The 17,475-nt window shown below is 38.4% G+C and overlaps 1 protein-coding gene across 2 annotated transcripts in view; it reads right to left on the minus strand.

Annotated features, from left to right (window-relative positions):
• Themis (thymocyte selection associated) overlaps positions 1-13,964 on the minus strand; it is a 223,532-nt gene extending 209,568 nt beyond the window's left edge. For both annotated transcript variants that reach the window (XM_052169729.1, XM_052169730.1), the window contains exon 1: positions 13,587-13,964. In XM_052169729.1, coding sequence (XP_052025689.1) covers positions 13,587-13,677 — 91 coding nt within the window. In that variant the 5' untranslated portion in view covers positions 13,678-13,964. The remainder of the gene's footprint in view (positions 1-13,586) is intronic.
• Positions 13,965-17,475: the final 3,511 nt, after the last annotated feature.

Here is a 17,475-nt window from a genome sequence, read left to right on the forward strand (position 1 = left end):
AAAATACTGTTAGGAACAAAAGGAAACAAAACACAGATACATTTTTACAATGTGGAGGAACCACAAAAATACGATAGTGACGTGAAGTTACTGTGTGCAATAGAGGAGCTCATGCATGCTTCATATATGACCTGTTTATGGAAGGCAAATAGTCAGACAAAAAGCCTCCCCATGGTTGTCTCAGACTGGAAATATATGTGGGATTCCTGGGAAAACCATTCAAGTTAGCTCTTTGGGGTGGTCACTTAACTATGTGATAGGGGTGCAGTTCTTGACTGACTTGTATACTCTAACATGGGTCCTATAGAATGCAAATTATACCCCAAGGAAGCTGAAAGAAAAATCTAATGGAAAGAGTGCCCCCCCGCCCCCCGCCGCCAAATTAAAGCCTGAATGCCTGAAGGAAATAGATGTTTTGGTAAAAACTCAAGAACAGAACACAAAAGACAAAGGATGTGGGAAATTGTATGTTTAGTAACCCTTACCGACAAGCGGTTTAGCCAAACTGATATGTGTTACAGAAGCTTCGCAGAAATATGAAGAGAATTCCAAGAAAGCTTTAATGAGACTAGTCTACATATTTGGCATAGCTGGGGGAAAGACCAATAGGACAGAAACTTAACTAATGGCGTAGAGAAACAATGTGGGGATTGATTACTGACTGAAATTTCTATTTTGAGAGAGAAAAAATGGAACTCCATGGGAAGATGTTTACAGAGAAGTGACATATTCTAATGCACATATCAGACACATGACTCAGGATACAGGATGGAAGACAGACTTTAGGCTTCTAAGGAAGCGATCAGGAAGGTAGGTTGGATGGAAATTTGGATAATCCTGGCACAAAATTCTGAAGGTTTAAACGAAGACAATAATTCAATATAGTGCAAAGAGATAAGACTGGATACAGCAGAGGGGAGAGGGTCGTCATCAACATTTCTCCCTTTAAAAGTTCATTTACACTTTTGTGAAAATTAGATAAAACATAAAAATAATACAAAAATACAAAAAATAAAAACGGTAATTTTTCTTGTAGTGCTATGAATAGTTTCATGGCTCCAGTTACCAAAATGCTAACCACATGCATATAATTTTATAAAGTGAACACTAAGTCCTTAAAAATTAGAAGGATTGAAATGCACTGAGTATTTGCCAAAATTTTTAATAACTACAAGAAAACCAACATGGTGGCCTATATCAAACAGTGGTAATGTTAGCCAAAAAAAAAAAAAAAAAAAAAAAAAAAAAGAGTAATAGTCAAAAAATATTTCCTAAATGCTATGTAGAGATCTCACTTCTCCATGAACAGATGGGAACAGTATTGCCCCAGTAAGGTCCCTGAGAATATGTGATTCAGATATGCTAATGTCTAATTACTTATAATTGAGAAGGACTTCCCTTCTAATCTTAATAAATATAACATTGTGTCATTGATACAGTGAGAAAGTTCAGGTTATGTTGAAGGTTACATTTTCTAAAGAACATCAAGATAGTAGAAATTTCAGCAATTAGGCATACATCTTATTGTGCTCTACACCCAGCAGAGGCAGATGAGGACAGGGCCTCTGTTGTAGTTACTTAGCAACTAAGGCTAAGGGGCTTCCATTTTGACAATCTGCAAGGCTAGAACATGGCAAATTCTGCACTGGTTATTAAAACATATATTCCTAAATGACACTCCCTACAGCTCATATAGTTACCCATATAACTAAGTCATAGTATCGCAAGAGGGCAAGAAAAGACATGCCTCCCGCATACCCAAAAGTAAAATAAATTGAGACCTTTAAATTTTTCTCATAAATGTTTCTTGATGATAAACTATCTTTCAAATAATTGAAGATGATTTGATTACACAGATCAACTTATCCATCACATGTTAAAATTATCCAGGGCTTGAACCCCAAAGAGTTCATGTGTATATGGTAAAGATAACTTTAGACTTGGTTACCCTCTAACCACTTGTTACATAGTAGACAACAGCTCTGCAAGATATCTACATAGAAAACTAGAGATTGCAGGTCATAGAAAGAAAGGACCACACCTAACCAAGTTTCTCAATTTGGTATAGTTATTCCTTTTCTAGGATGACTAAGACTAGAATTATGAATATTTTTACACATGTGATGTTGTATCCACAAGCATTAATTATAAATTTGCTTTGTGTGTCTATTACATATGTGCATATTGGGCTCTTCTGAGATATCTTTCCTAGCTGCCCTGAAAAATTAGTACTGAAATTATTTAAATTACAATCATCAGCATCACATTGCAGAGCATTTAGTGAGCATATTCAGTAATGACAATATTTATTTTCAATTATTTTTAGTTCCTACCTTTTCACAAGAATATCAATAATTAATGTTATAACAAAATCATAGTTTTGTAAAAGAAAAATAGATGAATAATCTGAATTAAAACTTGATTTATTTTAATCATGGTTACTTTATCTTTACCCATTTACAATTTTATACCGCATATGCTCTAGAATAAATATGAATATCAATAGAATAAAATGTGTATGAAGTATACATCCTGTTTTCAACGATAAGATTTTTAGCCAAGTAAATCCTGATGAGTTGGATCATAGATAGATCACTCCAGTCTTGAATAAGCTTTCTCTACAAACAAAACTGGCTTTTCAGCAATGCTTCTGAGATTTATACTTAGATTAATTAATCTGTGTTTAGATTAAACACGAATGTATTTGTCTCTTCTCCCTCACATCCCTGGACCACTTCTCTATCCAATACTCACTTTTTCATTCAATAGCTTCCTTCAAAACCCTGTATGCCTCCTTCAGTCCTTTCTTTGCTTCGTACTCCCTGTAAAGTCCTACAGTTAAAAAGCATGCCTTGGACTGCCCCAGCATTTTTTATTTTTACATTCCAGCTGTAGTCCCCCTTCAGGTTCCCCACTCCCACCATTCCCGTTCCCTGGGTCTTCAAGTCTCTAGAAGGCTAAGCACTCTTCTCCCACTGAGGCCAGACCCGGCAGTCCTCTGCTATCTCTGTGTCCGGGCTACAGACCAGCCCATGTATGCTGCCTGGTTGGTGGCTCAGCCAAAGAGCCTTACCTTTTTCAGCCTAAAGCAGAGCCCCGCTGCCCTCTGTGATGTTGTGTGCTTCCCTCATCTGTCTCCCTCTCCTCTTGCATTTGCTCCACTCTCACCTGTTCCCTAGAGCAGACAGTAACCTTTGCAAAAGGCTCTTGGATCCCTTACCCATCGCCTACAACGCAATCGTTGGCGTTTGAACTCCATGCCTTACTTTCTATACGTTCCAAGTCCAAGGATTTTTTCCTCCTACTCAAATGGGTTAAAAGTCTTCTAAAGTCCAAATGATTTTTCCCCATCTGTTGTTTCCAGATCTCTCACTTTTCACATTATCTGACTCTGCAGAAGGTCTTTCCTGACCACTTCACCTTACGGCAGCCCTGTTTACGTCAGGCCCACCACCTGGTGCTTTGTTGTCAATCACTACTGTCTTCCGTGCTTTGACCAGCATTGTCTTCCAAATCACTCCCCTCAATTGCTTTGTCTGAATCTCACTTCTGTCATCCCTGCCCCCATCCCCTACCTGAAGCAAGTTCTTTGCAGGTTTGTACTTGCTAGGTCCTCAACAAGAGTGTGAATTCTCCAGATATTTGCAGTGCCCTTTTCCTCTGTGTATTCATACCCCTGTTCCAATTTTGTTTCATCAGAGCTGTCAGGACCCAGGGGAGATACCTTGGGCCCTTGATTTAGGTTTAAGGGAAATGAAAACAGTTACATCCTACATTTTAGGAGTAGAGATGTAAGGATTTGCTTGTATGTGGGAAGAAAATTAAGGAGTGACTCCTGCCTACCCTAGTATAACACTCCTTCTGATGCACTGACTCTATCAGCATGCACTTAAATGAATACCTTTTCCAACAAAAGAGGAGCTTTGCATTTTGTTCCTAAATGTATTTTTGGCCTCTTGGGCAATAATTTCCGATAATGGATTTTTAAACTTTACACAAGGTACTCCATGCTGACATAAGCTTAGTATTTGTCTGTAGAACTTGTTTCAATGAACCTTCTCATGTAGATAACACTTTTTATTCTTTGTAATTTTACTTTGAAGTAAATTTCTGAGGATCTGGTATTTGTGCATAGTTTACACGGGAATTACCTAATTGCTACACAGAATCCCAGTGAAGTTTACCCATCACCTGGCTCCCCTTGGTTCTGCTGGTGCATACTTACATGTAACTAATTTTCATTTTGCTTTTGGCTTTTGATACAAGGTATCAGTATGCAGCCCAGGCTAGCCTCTAACTTAATATCTTCCTGCCTCCTGTCCTTGCCTCCTGAGTGTGGAATTACAGGAGTATAACACAAACTGGCTTCCCTGGAGTTCTATGAAACATTTTTATATCTTTCACCTTTAACAAGGTAAGCAAAGACTTATTGTTTAAGGACCACTTCGTTAGTAGTGCACATTCATAACATGCAAATAAGTTAAAAAAAATAAGTAACTAAATGTAAAAATCACTTATCTGGTGTCTTAGGGTTTCTATTCCTGAACAAACACCATGACCAAGAGGCAAGTTGGGGAGGAAAGGGTTTATTCCGCTTACACTTTCACGCTGCTGTTTATCACTAAAGGAAGTCAGGACTGGAACTCAAGCAGGTCAGGAAGCAGGAGCTGATGCAGAGGCCATGGAGGGATGTTTCTTACTGGCTTGCCTCCCCTGGCTTGCTCAGCCTGCTCTCTTATAGAACCCAAGACCACCAGCCCAGGGATGGCACTACCTACAAGGGGCCCTCCCTTCTTGATCACTAGTTGAGAAAATGCCCCACAGCTGGATCTCATGGAGGCACTTCCCCAACTGAAGCTCCTTTCTCTGTGATAACTCCAGCCTGTGTCAAGTTAACACACAAAACCAGCCAGTACATCTGGTATATGAATTGTTGTACATTTTTTGTTAATTTTTGCATTTTATATTTACTTGATGTTGACAAGACTTAGAACGTCAGTATATGTATATCCTGTCGACGTCATTTGCCATGGATATATCCTTTGGTTTGCAGTTTATCCTAATCTGCATCTTTGTTATTGTCATTCTACAGATTTTAAGTAGTTATTTTGCTTTTATTTGTATGAATGCTCTGCATACATTTCTATGTACCAGGTGTGTGCTTGCTGCCTGCGGAAGTTGGACCTCCTTTAGCTAAACTTACAGAGGGCGGAGCTGCCAGGTGGTTGGGAACCCAACCTGTGTTCTGTGTAAGAGCAGCACAGCCAGTGAGTGTTCTTCACCCCTGAGCCTTCTTTATAGCGCCTTAGAAAGGTACTTTTCTAAGTTCCTAGTTTAATATTTTGTAAGGCTTTTTAGGGATTTTTTTGTTAATGTCTTAATTGTTACTATTTTTTCCCCCTGTGTTCCACCTGTATTGTGTATGAAGCATTGAGATTCAAATTAGCTGGGGTTTATTTTGTTTTGTTTTGTGTTTGTTTAGAAATGGTTGATAAGGTTTTCATACCACATATAACTATTTATGTAGTGATAATCACAGTTATGATTCACAAGAGGATTTCTGTGGGCTATTCATCCGGCTGAATATGTTCACCTCTTCTCTATCTCATCCTTTAGAGTGAGGGGAATCCTCATTTTCCCTCACCACATGCTGAGGGATAGGATGATTGTTCATGCTTAACTTAGCGGGAACTCAGAGGCCTGAGTTCATGACCTACAGCTTTGCTCCACGTTAGCAGGACAAGTGTACCTTCCAAAAATGAGTCACAAGTTGTATGCTAGAATGTTCTAGCATGGTTCCTGCTACCATGGTTGGTTTTAGTTAAAAGAATTCAGTCTGGTGCCACAGAACCACACATCCCCTCATATCTGCTGTTTTCAATTTCAGCTTCTCTGTAGTCTTAAAGTAGGACAAGCTTCATACATAATGTCTAGTGAAGAGCAGACAATTAAAAGAAAGAGTCAAAATACTTTGTTCTCCAATGAAATGGAATAAAAGCCATTAAAAGAAAAAAATAGTTTAGTTAGGTCCTACAAGAATAATAAACAAATAGCCACTGAATTTAAAAGTAAATAAATTATCATTAGAATTGAGAACTAATGCTAAAGTGGTTATCCCAATTTGCAATCCTGGCAGAGCAACCCAGAGATTAAGTAAGGCAAAGAGGATCCAGTGTGGGCCCAACCTGGCTCTTTCTCAAACAAAGAAAAGAAACTGAAAAAAGAAAAAAAAAGAGAGACTGTGTGTATCTTGAGCTGAGATACAGCACAAAGTCATGTCTGAAAAAGATACATGGCAAACGCACGTAGAAAAAGACTTTAGTATGATAAACATAAAAAAATATGTTTATCAAGAAGAAAGTAATGATTTTTAAATGACCATAGTTCAACACATAAAGACAGATTCCAAGAGAGCAGACTCAGAACAGAAAGTCATGAAAATTGGGTCAGAAATCAATGAAAGAAACAAAAAACTAGAGAATATTAATGAAATCAAACCATTTTCTTTCCAAATAATTTCACATTTGAGAGTCTTACTGGTAAGTAAGGTCTAACAAATTTGCAAGAAGTTAAAACGCATCTTTTAGAAGATTCATTACCTTAGAAACTAGAAAACAGTAACATCTACAGAGCTCATTTCAGAAAGCTAAAATTATCTTGGTCTGAAACAGATAAGCCTACTGGCTACTTTAATCGTGATTAAATATGAAAATCCTGAATATAAAGAGTATACAGCAAACCTTGTTAGCACATCGGACAGAATGGTGCTGAGGACAACCCTGATGGACAGGGGTGACAGAAGCCATCTTGTTGGCCCTCATCCAGGATTCTGGAATTGTGACTTACAGTTTCATTTCTGGAGGGCCCTAGCCACTAAGGAGAACGCCCAAGACCCAGGCTACTGAAGCTGTTAGCCATAGCCATGGGGAAGCTGTTGAGTGACATCAGCTCTTAATAAGAGATGTTTCTTGAGTCCATCCTCAGTTGCTGCTTTCGATGAGTAATTGTGTCCTAAAAAATCCTGAAACCCTCTGTAAAGGTTCTTCACTCTAATGCTTGTCCTATGGAAGCAGTGGGACATGGCAACTTTCCTGACACATGGCCTTACATGTGTATACGTATAACAAGCTTTCATTCAAATTCTTCAAGTGGCTCCCTGATGAATATTTAGAGTCGGTTGGACTAGTGTGTGTGTGTGTGTGTGTGTGTGTGTGATAGTTAAAGGTAACTCAAATAAACAGATTTAAGAAATAAAACCATGTTATTAACTTAATAATAAACACTATTAACTTCAAAACAACTTATTGTATAAATACTGACCAAACAAGGAAAAGATAGCAATTCCTTAAGTGAAAAATAAATGCCAGCACTTAGAAGTCAATGAAGGAATTTGAAATGATTTTCTTTGTGACTAACATAAGACAGGGATCCCCACTCTCACCGTAGCTCTGCTCCGTATGACAAAGTAAAGAAGAAACCCCAAAATAGCTACGATCAAGAACAACTCTCGCTGACTTCAGAGACACCAGTATCTACTTAGGTGAGCCAATGACATAAAAAAAAAAAAAAAAAAAAAAAGACACACTTCAAGAATTCATACGAGAATTTTTGAATATGCTGACAGTATTTTATGGCATCCTCTACTTCAGTGAGAATGTGTAGGAAAAGAAAAGTAATGTTACCTGGTTACTATGGCAACAATAGTACCCATGTGCTTCTGAGGGTGTTCTAGAAACCAGCCTAGGATACATGACCACTCTGGACCGACATTTCCTGAACTAGAGATTGCTTTGTATTTTGATTCTTTTCAAGGATTTCTTTTACTGGTTTTAATTATACAAACGTGTGTTTGCCTATGAATGGTTATGTACATGTGAGGGTAGATGCCCACAGAGGTGGGATCAACCCTCTAGAGCTGGACTTGCTCCAGGGAAGAACCACCTGGCATGGGTGCTGGGACCAAGCTTGGGTCCCCTAAAGAGCACTATGCTACCTGAATCACTAAGCCATATCTTTAGCCCATTGTTTTTGTTTTACTTTTGTTTTTAACAAAAAATAAACAATTTTCCTGGGTCAGGTGCTTTTACTAAAGATTTGGGAACATAATTTAAAATATTACTTTTTAGAAATCTCTGCTGAAAAACTATGCCTTTATTGGTGAAATGGTGTATTACAGATGCTTTCTGTGGCTCTAAATGTGACAGCATAAACTTTACTGCTAACCCTACTTGATTTCATGCTAAAAATGCTAACCAGTGCTCCAATGTAAAGAAGAAAATACAGTCCCGGAAAGGAAAAATCAGATCTAACCAAATTTGATGTACCTAAAATATCTATAATAACCTAAATATCTTAAAATTCAGCAAACAAAACAAACAAAAACAAAAACATGGAAGAATTTCTAGTTTTATTTTTTGTCTTATTTTATTGGGTTTTGTTGTTGTTGTTGTTGTTATTGTTTCTTTTCTTTTCTTTTCTTTTCTTTTTAAGATAGGCCACCACTCCATATTTTAGGCTGGCCTAAAACTATTTATCCCAGGAGGATGGCCTGCAAACTTTAGCCTTAGTTTCCCCAGTGCTGGGATTATAGGCATGGGCCCCCACAGTTGCTTAAATATCATTTATTGATATAATGGTGTGAAAAAATACTCAAAGTAAATTTGAAAATAATGAAAAGATCAACAACAAAAGCACCAACAGTACTGATCAAAAAAAGAGAGACTCAACTTGAGGGGGCATAGCCAGCTCATAGATTAGAAGACTTAATTTACAACGATGATAATTTTCCCTAAAACTTCTCTGCTGAACAGAATTCAGAGAGGACTTGTGTAGATGTTGACAATTAATTCTAAAATGTATATGAAAATTTGAAGAGCCTAACTTGAAATATAAAAACACACTGGAAAGTTTATTCCACATTAGTTGTTTTCAGTTTGACTGCACGTTAGAGTCATCAGGGAGATGTCTAGGACCTGCCAGTGTTACCTTGCCTCTCAGATAATTAAATCTTTACTTGTAGAGACACATCCAGATGATGATCGTCTTAAAAACATGTCAGATGTTTCGAATGTGCAATCAAGTTTGAGAACCCGCAGCATATCCTTATATAGCATATGCTGAATGTTCTATATTGCTGCACATCCACATGCATTCAGACAGGGAAACTGTGTAAAGAAGAGTCCTGTGACTGGAGAAGCAGACAAGAAACTGGAAAAGACCCTGGTCAGATGCACAGTATTTATGACTAGGGGACAGAGTACAGCATTAGCAAAAAGAGTTTTCCAGCCAGGTATCAGGTATGGTATGGTCTAATATTACCACTTGAGAGACAAGGGCAAGGGGATTTCTATAAATTCAAAACCAGCTTGCTGCACATAGTGAATACCTGGACAACCAGGGAAACATAGACAGATGCTCTCTCTCTCTCTCTCTCTCTCTCTCTCTCTCTCTCTCTCTCTCTCTCCCTCTCTCCCTCTCATGTCACTGTACTAATAGTTAATATAGAGCTTAGCCCTTCTTTCAAAGCATATACAATATAATCAATTCCATGAAGAGAATACACATGAAGTAAAGAGCAAATAATTAAATTTCTAGAGGCAAATGTATAACAGTTCCACAATTCATGGCAAAGAAAAATGTCCTTAGCAACATATAATGGAAATGTAATTGTAAACTGAGCACCTAACAGTAAAATTGAAAACTTCACCTGATCAAAAGGTACTCCTGTGGAAGTGAAATGCCAAGCTAAACAGTGGGAGAAGATACTCAGAACAGAAATCAGATTGTCATATATACACATACACATACACATAAACACACACACATACATATATACACACACATACACATACACATAAACACACACACACATACACATAAACACACACACATACACATAAACGCACACATACATATACACACATATACATATACACACACATATACACACATACACATAAACACACACACATACACATAAACACACACACATACATATACACATATCTAGTCATTAATAAAAAAATGTTAAAGCCTAATATAAATAAGCCATATGTAGGAACCATGTCCTAAAGAGAATCTGCAAACATCACAGAATAGAAATGGAATTGTCCTCAATCTCAAAAGGTAGTTGTAACTAAAACCTGATCTCCCCACAGTATTCCCACCAGAAAGACTGAAACCAAGACAACCAATCACATGTAATGTCTTCATGTTAGTAGGAGCTCTCAAGAGCCTTCTGCTGAAAATGTAGAATGAACAACCACTTGGGGAACTTCTCTTTCTCTACCTACCAAGCATGATATACATGCTATTCAACATCACAATTTTACTTCTATTCTTACATTCTTGTGAACACGGATGTATTCGAGTTTCATGATAAAACACTAGCAGTGTATTTAATCCAAATGCCCAGCAGCAGTAGAATAGGTAAGTAAATCCGGTTATATTTATCCAATGTTATATTATTATACACAACTGGAACTGATGGCCTATAGCTATAAACCTGGACTCTGGCTGGAGCAGGAGAACTGCAAACTGAAGACATGCCTGGGCTACAGAGTGAATCCAAAGCCACCCTATGGAGCTAAGTGAGACCCTGTATCAAAATGAAAAGTGCGGAGAGGGCTGGGACTATTATTTAACAGTAGAGCACTTGCCTAGCATGCACAAAGGCCCTAGTTTCAATTCCCAGTACTAAGATTGGAAAGAAGAAAGAAAAAAAGTATTATACACTGGAAATAAATAAATTGTATAGAATAGTACAGATTATCTTTACAGTACATGTATGCCAACTAAAAGAGTACATACTCTAATTTTTCATTTATATAAAGCTTATGAGGGAACAGAAGTCAAGGAGTATTGATTAGGTTGGGAAAGGGAGTAGATAACAGTTGAAAAGTGTGTAAAATGAATCCTCTAGAACACTTGTGATTTTCTATTTCTTGAATGATGGTTACATGGATGTACGTACTGTGTGAAAATTCACTTTAATTAAGTGGTAGCACAGAGGTAAAGTCATAAAGAATAAAGACAATGATATGAACAGGTTTCTTTTATAAAATATGAGAAAAACATTTCTTCAAGTTAATATATAAAATCAAGGTCATCATTAGATTTCTTAAAGAATCAATTGTTACTTGTCTACATGTACTTTTAAAAAAATCTGTAAACAGCTAAGTTAACTTTGGTACGTAGAATAAAAACACTGGAATGAAATGTACCTTGAACATATATTAATACTAATGTCATAGCTACCATTTATACAATGTATACGAGTGGCCAAAAGTAATTTTAAAAATCAACTAACAGAACAGAAGAGGTATTTCAAAGAGAAATGGTGCATGTACATATTATCTGATTTGGAAGCAACAAAATGATACTAGAAAATCAGCTGAAGATGTACAGAAAAGTAAAACTGGGTCCCTGTTCATCGCATAGCAATGCATCCTGCAAATAAACTGAAATCCAAATATGAAATCTGAAACTGTGAAGCTGTTATCAAAACTCTTCCTAGATGTGTAGAAAGACGCCTTCCACTATTATGGATGATAAGAAGTGCTTGACGAAAGGAGCCTGTTATGGTTGTCTCTGGAGGGGCCCTGCCAGAGCCTTGCAGATACAGAGGCAGATGCTAGCAGCCAACCATTGGACTGAGTGTGGAGTCCCCAATGGAGGAGTTGGAAGGAGGACTGGAGGAGCTGAAGGGGTTTGCAGCCATATGGAAAGAGTGATGAGTATGTCGGCCAACCAAAGCCCCCAGGGCTCCCAGGGACTAAGCCACCAACCAAGGGGTACACGTGGTTCCAGCAGCGTTTATGGTGGAGGAATGCCTTGTCCAGCATCAGTGGGAGAAGAGGTCCTTGGTCCTATTAAGGCTCGATAGATAACCCAGTGTGGGGAAACCGAGGAGGGGGTAGGTGGGAGTGGGTTAGGCAGAGGAAGTTCTTCTTGGAGGTGGGGTGGGGGTGGGGAGGAGGGAGGAGGGAGGATGGGTTGGGGGTTTTCTGGGAAGGGGGAAAGCAGGAAAGGGAATATAACATTTGAAATGTAAATGAAGAATATATCCAATAAAAAAATTAAAAAAAAAAGAAAGACATCTTTCATAAAGCCCTAAAAGCGTAAACCATGAGACAAGAAGCAACTGATAGCCGACTTAAAAGCATAAGCCCCTACTCGGTAGGAGGAAGACATAACGAAAGACGGCCTGACCCCAAACAATCAATTCACAAAAACTTAGATAGAACCTCATAGTAATCTGAGGACAAGGACTTTCAACCCAAATACATAAGATACACCCACAACCACCATCACAGCCCAATCCATTCTACCCTAGTTATGTGCAGACCATGTATTAGTTACAGTGAGTGAAACCATTTAACAAGATGCCCATTTTATATTACCAAGTGTTTAATATTCAATATGACTTACTGACTCTTGTACTTCAAATAAATAAATAAATAAATAAATAAACCTGGATGATTTGTGCAGTTCCACTACAATGAAAAGTCAAAAAATTGGAAATTTAACCATGGCAAGTCTGGGACAGCCTGTGAGTGGGAAAGTCACATGCCAACCATTCTTCCTAGTAATTTGACAAGACCCATTTTTTTTGTTTTGTTTTGTTTTAATGCTCCCCTTTTTGTAAGCAAAGAATTGATATCCACCTAGGAAATATTTTCAGACCTTTATATGTAATCAAACTAAAAACTCTTGTTTTGTTTAGAGACCAGGATTCTCTCTATAGCACTGGCTGTCCTGGCTGTTGACCAGGCTGGCCTTGAACTCATAGAAATCCACTTGTCTCTGCCTCCTGAGTACTGGGATTAAAGGGCTGTACCACCACCAGGCAGGCCAAACTAACTTTAAAATGTTAGCATACATGTTAGGGGATTTTACATGCTGGGGGTAGGTGTAACTTTTTACTACAGTAAGTTACGCAAAACTTCACCAGCTTAGTATTATAATTTTTATTGAAATTTGCCTTTTCAACACAAATTTTAAAAGATATTCTGTAGTCACTAGGTACTACTTTCTTTCTCTTTAAATAAAAGTTCCCACTATGTAAGGAGTTTGTAGACGGTCGCTACAGAGAGAGAGGAGCACAAGCACAGGGCACACTTACAAGTCCAGACTTGGCAGCATTCATTGTGATGGGCACAATCATTTTGGATGAAACAAAACACAAAACAAGTTCAGTAGTGCTTTGGTTTTTGTTTTGTTGTTGTTGTTTTTTAAAAGTCTAAAAACAAGCATCCACAACATTAAACTTTTTTACCCGATGGCAATTAATTTCAAAGAGCAGGGCAGAGATAGAACATCCTTTGTGCAGACCTGTTGAATGTCTAGGTCTCTGCTATTCAGCAGTGTGTGTGTGTGTGTGTGTGTGTGTGTGTGTGTGTGTGTTCAACTTTCCTTCAGACCACCTGGATGTGGTCTGCAGGGTGTGCTGATGTTTGAACCTAAGTATCGCATCACTGAGCTATACATGGCCTTCCATGTATTCCTTATTATAATCTGTCCCACAAATTCCCAAAAGACTACACAAAAACATTCTATCAAATTGAAGAATTAGAAAAATAACGTACCTTCAAAGTAGATGCCTGATTGGATTTCTAGGACCCTGGGGAGGGTCCTTAGGTCAAGGGAGTGGACAAATTCTTCCAGAGATAAAGCCATGGTTGTGTCTTCCGTGGTGTATAGACTTGAGCTTTACAAAACCTTGTGGCTTCTAGATGTCGATTGTCTCCCGTTGCTGTCTTTGCTCATAATTCCCCAGGCAGGCAGAATGTGGAACAGGAGCCAAATCAGGGTAAGACAGCCCAAAAGGTGGGGAGATCCTTGTCTGCAGTACTGGTCTTCAGTTCCTACCTGGGGCAGGGAGGTCACAGGAAAGCCAAGCCTAGGACAAACAGCTCAAGTAGCAGAAGAACTCGAGAATAGGCAGGAGACAGTGGGTAAAGCTCTTTTTGTTCTCCTTGTGGCTGCGTTTCCTCTGACACTGAAGTAGAAAAAAGGGGGGTGGGGTGTGTTTGTCTGAACTGACACTATCCAAAGTAATGAGGTTGGCAGGTGCTGGTCAATGTGCCTCCACAGGAGTGGCAAAGTCGTGAGGAAACAGAGTGGCCTGTGGCATGACCACCGGACAGGACCAGAATGCAGGCACAATGTCGTACTTTAAATACGGCCCTACATCAATTTGCTACCTCTCTGCATCCGGGATCTAGCTTTGCATACTCATTGCGCTTTTACATTAAACTTGGTTACAGAAGAAGCTGTTGTCAGCTGTTTTTAGAAAGCTGATACTCTGAGGACATACAGAAACTACCTTTTATCTTTCCACATTAAAATTTTTGCTGAAGCTTAAAGGAAGGGAGGAGGTGTTATACGAAAAGTGACACAGGAATTAATATAGTAAATTGAGGAGAACTTTCTGGCCTCTGCACTGGGAAGGAAAGTATTTAAAGCAGTGCTTAGAAAAAAAGACTCCTGGGACTAACACTACTTACAAGCAAAAATAAACAAACTAACTAAATAAAATAAAAATAAAGCAACAAAACAAAACACACACACACACGCAAAAGCACTACTTATAGGACCTATATTTAAATGTTTGCTTCCTCTTTGGAACTCACTTCTTAAATGTAGATATAAATACATAAATAAATAAATTGTTCAAGCCCCCAATTCTATAAAATTTTGCTCCTATGATCTAAATTTAAAGTTGAAAAATGCCCAAAGTCAAAGAAAAAAAAATAATGGAAACCTTGTGAAACTAATTTTGAAACATCAAAACCAATCTTTCTGTTTATTTCAATTTTTTGTTTTTTAAAACAAAATTTTCCTTTGGAGACCATGCTGGGCTCAAACTCATGCCAGTCCTCTTTGCCTCTGTCCTAGGATGACAGTCATGTGTTACCACATCTGCCTTACATCAGAGTTCTGTTGAGATGATGCTAGGGTTTTCTTTTCTTTCTTTTTTCTTTCTTTTTTGTTTCTTTCTTTCTTTCTTTCTTTCTTTCTTTCTTTCTTTCTTTCTTTCTTAATACTTCCTATTCTTTGCACTTAGTTCAAACAGGTTACGCTTAAAATTTGAAATGAGACTGTTTGTTTTATAGATAAATAAAAGAAGATTGAGTGACATCCATAGAGTTGAACTATCCTGAAAAGCTGTTCACTCTCCTCAGACTGGATTCTGGATGAATTGCCTAATCATGATAGAATATCTACCAAACGCTGACAGCACTTCAGACTCATGTTCAGCTCTTGTAACAATTGGCCAGCCTTCATTCTAGGCAAACCTAGGGTTAATGTGGGAAATGCTCCAAACATTTTTTGCTAGTAACTTTTATGTAATGACTTGAAACATTTTGTTCCCTAAATCTCCCAAGCTTCATAAATGTATCTTCTGTTTCCTTCTTGCCTAAGTCTCACTTGACTGAAACACTATTTATAGCCTACTCGCATATTTCATAGGGTTTTAGAATTATGGAAAGGGCTGCCTCTTGAAATATCGTACATTTTTAGAGTTGGTGCTACAGTAAATTTATTTGGTATGTAATCCGAAGTCTTTAACTTCTAACTCAAGTTTCTATCCTTGTAGCCAACATTAGAAGAATTCACTATGTCACCAGATATTTATACAGATCCAGTATGTCCCTGTTTCAGTTTTACAGAGATCCTTCTTGTATCTCAGAATCTGTTTCTCTTATATTCTCAATAATAGATTTAATGACTCTCCCATCTTTGAGAAACCCAAGCCAGAAGGCTTAGAGTTGTGTATGAACAGACATTTTCCACAGTTTCCAAATCCCTCGAGCTCTATGTGTGACAGTCCTCAAGGCCACTCCTCTGACCCTGTCCTGTACTGCCGTGGCTGCCACCTTAGCTCAAGTTGTTACTACATCTGTCATCTGAAGGCATTGTGATATAGACAAAGGAAAGAAATTACTTGAACTGATGTATAGTAAAGTGAATTACTGAAGTTCAGTCATTAACACAGGAATGGTTGACTTCATCAGAGTCGGAACAAGGAGAGCTCAGAAGTAAACAGACTGTATGTTACAATTTCCAATCTGCAGAACGTAGAATTTCATGCCAGTGAGGAATAAAGTTGTATTTAACCAACAATTATTAAATATGTGAGGAAAAAGATACTTTTTATCTTTTTTTTTCATTTTTTAATAGATATTTTCTTTATTTACATTTCAAATGTTATCCCCTTTCCTGGTTTCCCCTCCAAAAAACCCCTACCCAATCACCTTCCCCCTGCTTACCAATCCACCCACTCCCACTTTCCTGTCCTGGCTTTCCCCTATACTGGGGCATCAAGCCTTCTCAGAACCAAGGGCCTCTCCTCCCTTTGATGTCCAACAAGGCCGTCCTCTGTGATATATGTAGCTAGAGCTATGGGTCCCTCCATGTGTACTCTTTGGTTGGTAGTGTAGTCCCTGGAAGCTCTGGGTACTAGTTGATGTGTATTGTTGTTCCTCCTATGGGGGTGCAAGCTCCTTCAGCTCCTTCTGTCCTTTCTCTAGATCCTCCATTGGGGACCAAGTGCTTCATCCAAAGGTTGGCTGAGAGCATCCACCTCTGTATTTGTCAGGTACTGGCAAAGTCTCTCAGAAAACAGCTTTATCAAGCTCCTGTCAGCAAGCGCTTGTTGGCATCCACAACAGTGTTAGGGTTTGATGACTGTATATGGGATGCATGGAGCAGTTTCTGGATGGTCTTTCCTTCAGTATCTGTTCCACACATTGTCTCTGTATCTCCTACCATGGGTATTTTGTTCCCCCTTCTAAAAAGGACCCAAGTATCCACACTTTGGTCTTCCTTCTTCTTGAGCTTTGTTTGGTTTGTGAATTATATCTTAGGTATTCCAAGCTTCTGGGTTAATATCCACTTATCAGTGAGTGCATACCATGTGTGTCTTTTGTGATTGGGTTACCTCACTCAGGATGATATTTTCTAGTTCCATCCATTTGTCTAAGAATTTCATGAATTCATTGTTCTTAATAGCTGAGTAGTATTCCATTGTGTAAATGTACCACATTTTCTGTATCCATTCCTCTGATGAGGTACATCTGGGTTCTTTCCAGCTTCTGGTTATTATAAATAAGGCTGCTATGAACATAGTGGAACATTATTACATGTCAAAAAATCTTCTGGGTACATGCCCAGGAGTGGTTTAGCTGGGTCCTCAGGTAGTAATATGTCAAAATTTCTGAGGAATCACCAAATTGATTTCCAGAGTGGTTGAACCAGCTTGCAATACCACCAGCAGTAGAGGAGTGTTTTTCTCTCTCTCCACATCCTTATCAGCACCTATTGTCATCTAAGATTTTAATCTTAGCCATTCTGACTAGTGCGAGGTAGAACCTCAGGGTAGTTTTGCTTTGCATTTCCCTGATGACTAAGGATGTTGAACATTTTTTAAGTGCTTCTCAACCATTTTATATTCCTCAGTTGAAAATTCTT

This window comes from Apodemus sylvaticus, chromosome 23 (genome assembly GCF_947179515.1).
Source record: "Apodemus sylvaticus chromosome 23, mApoSyl1.1, whole genome shotgun sequence".
Lineage (NCBI taxonomy): Eukaryota > Metazoa > Chordata > Mammalia > Rodentia > Muridae > Apodemus > Apodemus sylvaticus.